Genomic DNA, 4,544 nt, shown 5'->3' on the forward strand with positions numbered 1-4,544 from the left:
ACCAGGCTGGCCTTAAACTCAGAAATCTGCTTGCCTCTGCCTCCCAAGTGCTGGGATTAAAGGCATGAGCCACCACCGCCACCAGGCGATCAGGTTGAGTTTTTTGTTTGTTTGAGATAGCTTTTCATCCTTTAACACAGGCTGACTTCAAGCTTGTTATCCTTCTGCCTTAGGTTGAGTTGTAGAATATTGGGACTTCCCACCATGCCTAGCCAATCTTTTTTTATCCTTTAATTCTTGTGTTTGTTTTGTTTCTCTGTGTAGCCTTGGCTGGCCTGGAAGAAAATTCTGTAGATCAAGGTGGCATTGAACTCAGAGATCCACCTGCCTTTGCCTCCTGAATGCTGGGATTAAAGATGGGGGCCACCACTGCCTGGCTTTTCTAACTTTTCTATAGGGTTTTGCTGTCTTTTGTTTGTTTGTTTGTTTGTTTGTTTCTACAAACAATTTAGAACTCCTGATTTTTTTTTTTTTAACAAATTCTTTTTTTTTTTAAAGATTTATTTATTTATTATATGTAAGTACACTGTAGCTGTCTTCAGACGCACCAGATGAGGGCGTCTGATCTCATTATGGGTGGTTGTGAGCCACCATGTGGTTGCTGGGATTTGAACTCATGACCTTCCGAAGAGCAGTCAGTGCTCTTCCCCACTGAGCCATCTCACCAGCCCAGAACTCCTGATTTTTAAAACCTCATCAACAGGATATAAGCTATCTAGTGAGAAATGGCTTTAACATAAAATTCCAAGGTGGCATTTTTCCTTTCATAGCAAATCATATACAACCATTTGCATTTCTGTTCAGAGAACACTTGTAGTTATTTATTGAGGGTTTTGCCAGTTGTGTAGGCATTGTGTATACCTTGGCTTCAGTATCACTGGGCTAAAGGGCTCTTTTTTGGTAGATCAGATTTTAAAAAGATTCTCCACCTAACTAGTTCTTGCTTTCTGCTTTCATGTAATAGAATTATTTTTGCACTGAATGTTTGATTTTTTTTTTAAGATTTATTTATTTTTATTTATATGAGTACACTGTAGCTTTTTTCAGACACACCAGAAGAGTGCATCGGATCCCATTACATATGGTTGTGAGCCACCATGTGGTTGCTGGGAATTGAACTCAAGACCTCTGGAAGAGCAGTCAGTGCTCTTAACCACTGAGCATTTCTCCAGCCCATTGATTTTTTTTTTTTTTAACATTAACTTTTTTTTTTTTTAAGCAAAGGTCTGGATGTACATATCATCTTTACATAAAGAACTCATTCTGAACAGGATTTGGCTGCTAAGAGATCTCAGGTTTGTTTGGGCTCAGCTCATTTCCTGGGCTCTTATCTTGTTTCTGCCCTCTGAGCATGTCAGCTACTCATGTATCTATTGTTTTCTTTACAGTGCTGGGCCTAGTCCATGCAGCCTGCATGCACTAGATATGTGTTCTAACACTGTGCTACATCTTCAGTTCTAATAGTTTTTTAACTGTTCCTGAGAAACTGAGAAAGCTTAGCAGTTAAGACCATTTGTTTTCTTGAAGAAAAGTTAGGTTCAGTTCCCAGCACCCATTTTTAGTGGTTCCTGAAAGTTCCGTAACTTCAGTTTGAGGATCTTCCTACACCTCTTTGGGCACCTGCACACATGGGATGAACATTCACACACTCAGGCACATACACAGAAGCATTACTAGGGGTAGGTCAGGCGGCCCATGGGTAAAAGCATTTGCCATGCAGGCCTGTTGAGTTTGATCCTTGGTTCCTATGGAAAGGTTGCTGTAAAGACTTGATTCCAGATTGTTGTGTGATCTCCACATGTGCACAAGGGCATGCATACATCATGGAATAGTACAATTTTTAAAAGTAGATTAAATAGCATTACTGGGCTTTAGACACAGCTCAGTGGGACAGTACTTGCCTAGCATGTGCAAGGTGCTAGGTACAGTTCCTACTGCCACCTTTTCATCCCCGCCTGCCCCCAAAAATGAGGAAAAGGGGAAAAAAAATATTATGTAAGGGTTAGGGGTGTAGCTTAATGGTAGAACACTTGTTTAGCATGCAAGAGGCCCTGGGTTCACTACTATAGAACAGAGAAACCCAAACACAATTAAGGTTTGTTTTCAGCTCACGTTTCTGGTTATCTAATCTGTTTTTCAATACTATTTTATCTCTAGTCCTTATAGATGCTTTTCAGTCTGCTTTCATGTTATCAAGACATTCTTTTCTCTAGCTTAAAAGATATGTTCCCTTTGAAAATTTATTTTCTTCCCTGTTTGATTCTAGACGTCACTGTATTTCATCATGACTTTCTATTCTATTGATTGTCGTTAGCTGTGGCTTTACTCTGAACTGTTAGAGTGGTGGCTTGTTTTATCTAGTCACTTTGGTCATGGTAAAGTTTGAGTAATGAAGTTTTTCAGTAGGGAGAGCCAGCATCACATGTGACATTCTGGCACTGATGTGTATTCAGCTGGACTGTGTGACCATTGCTTTCCCCTCTTTCAGGCTGATTATCAGGAGCACAGTGACACCTCAGCAGCAACCTGTTCCACTTCACTACTACACATGGCTAAGGTAGATACAGCCCCAGGGCATCCGCAAGAAGGAAACAGGCCTTGCATTCTTGTAGACAGTCATGAAATCACTACTGGTTTGGAAGTAATCTCTTCACTAAGAACAGTTCATGGATTACAAGTAGAGATTTGTCCTCTTAATGGCTGTGACTACATCGTGAGCAACCGAATGGTGGTAGAAAGGAAGTCTCAGTCTGAAATGTTAAATAATATCAGCAAGAACAAGTTCATCGAGCAGATCCAGCGCCTGCAGAGCATGTTTCAAAGAATATGTGTGATTGTGGAAAAAGACAGAGAAAAAGCAGGTTTGTATTTTCCAATAGTTGTAAGACTGTAAACAAAATTCACTATTGCTTAGTTCATTCTTCTGCTGTCAGAGTGTGTCACTTCATACTTAATACCACTATGTTTTCTTCAGTCATCGTATTTTAATGAGGCTTCTGGAGACTAAACAGTAAGAAACCAAAGGAGAAGACCAATCCTAAGAAAAGATGAATTTTTTAAACAGTACAGCCATGGGAAGAAAGAGGGCTAAGATGCTTAGGAGTCAGGATGTGTGGGGTTGGTGGGAAGAGCTGAGTTACTCTACTCAACTTCTTTGTTACAGGGCAGTGTTTGTGTAATTGTGAGTATAAGCGATGGTGTGCATGACGGGGAAAGGAGGGCTTGTTCTAAACATGGTAAAACTGGATTTACACAAATCCCCTACAAATAAATGCAAGATTGGAATTATAGCTACAGGATTTCTCTGGTGGTAGCTTAATTGTTGGAGGATCTGTTTAGAACAGTGAAAAGATCTTAGGATATAGAGCCAACAGATGCATTTATTTCTGGTTTTGGCTGAATAACAGTATTTAGTGTTGAGATATTTGCTTGCCCGGCTTATCTCATGTTGTTATAAGGATGACATAAAACCATTATTGAAAGCTATCATTCAAAGATTGGGAAACTTAAGTTAAAGGAAATAGTGGTTTATGAAAAACATTGGTTTGGACATTTGACAGCATTTCCTTCCTCATGCTTCCATGGTGGATTACGATGGTATACCTTGGATAAGTCACTTCATCTTTCAGAAATGTGCTCCTTTTGTTGCTGCTCTTTCCCTAATTGGAACAGCTTAAAATAAAGTGAAAAGTAATATGTTAGAAATGCTGGAAAAATAACTCTCTGACGAGCTTAATGTAAGGCAACATTAGAAGGCCATCCAAGGATCTTTTTAGTCGCTGGGGTAAATAGACAATTTTCTATCAACTAAGTAATATTTAATGACCTTTTTTGTAAGTTAATTTCAGATCAGATATTGGAGAATCAATTTAAAGCTTAATTGTAGTTTCTCACTAGTAAAAGATATCACTCATTAACTCGATGAGATGCTAGAATTCTGTAATAAAGTATATCAACTATTCTTCCTGATTTTATCACTAAACTTTTCATTTTCCCTGAATATGAAAATTTTAGGAGACATATCAAAAATGTTCAGAAGGACGAGGTGCTATAACAGTTTGCTGACTGCCTTAGTTGGCGCTGGAATCCGAATCCTTTTCAGCTCTGGACAAAAAGAAACTGCTGATTTACTAAAGGAGCTATCATTGGTGGAACAAAGAAAGAATGCTGGTATTCATATTCCAGCACTGCTAAACATGAGTAAATGTGAAGCACTTCCATTCTATTTAAGTATTCCCAGCATCAGTTATATAACTGCCTTAAATATGTGTCACCAGTTTTCATCTGTGAAAAAGATGGCTAACAGGTATGTCTATTTTACTAGTATTTTTAAATGGTTACTATTTTTTTAATTGCGTTAGTGTGTGTGTGTGTGTGTGTGTGTGTGTGTGTGTGTGTGTGTGCGCGCGCGCGCCTCCATGCCTATGCATCCCCTTGCCTACCACAGTGTACACATAAAAGTCAAAAAACAGCTTTTGGCAGTTGGTTCTCTGCTACCATGCAAAGTCTGAGAGATCAAAGCTAAGTGATCAGGCTTGGCAGCA

At 39.2% G+C, this 4,544-nt stretch overlaps 1 protein-coding gene across 1 annotated transcript in view; it reads left to right on the plus strand.

Annotated features, from left to right (window-relative positions):
* The window catches only part of Fancm (FA complementation group M), a 62,209-nt gene that overhangs the window by 53,427 nt on the left and 4,238 nt on the right, over positions 1 to 4,544 (plus strand). Inside the window, 2 exon segments of the mRNA XM_031355445.1 lie at positions 2,489 to 2,861; positions 4,015 to 4,306. Of these exon segments, the coding sequence (XP_031211305.1) occupies positions 2,489 to 2,861; positions 4,015 to 4,306 (665 nt within the window).

Source organism: Mastomys coucha, unplaced genomic scaffold (assembly GCF_008632895.1).
Source record: "Mastomys coucha isolate ucsf_1 unplaced genomic scaffold, UCSF_Mcou_1 pScaffold6, whole genome shotgun sequence".
Taxonomy (NCBI): Eukaryota; Metazoa; Chordata; class Mammalia; order Rodentia; family Muridae; genus Mastomys; species Mastomys coucha.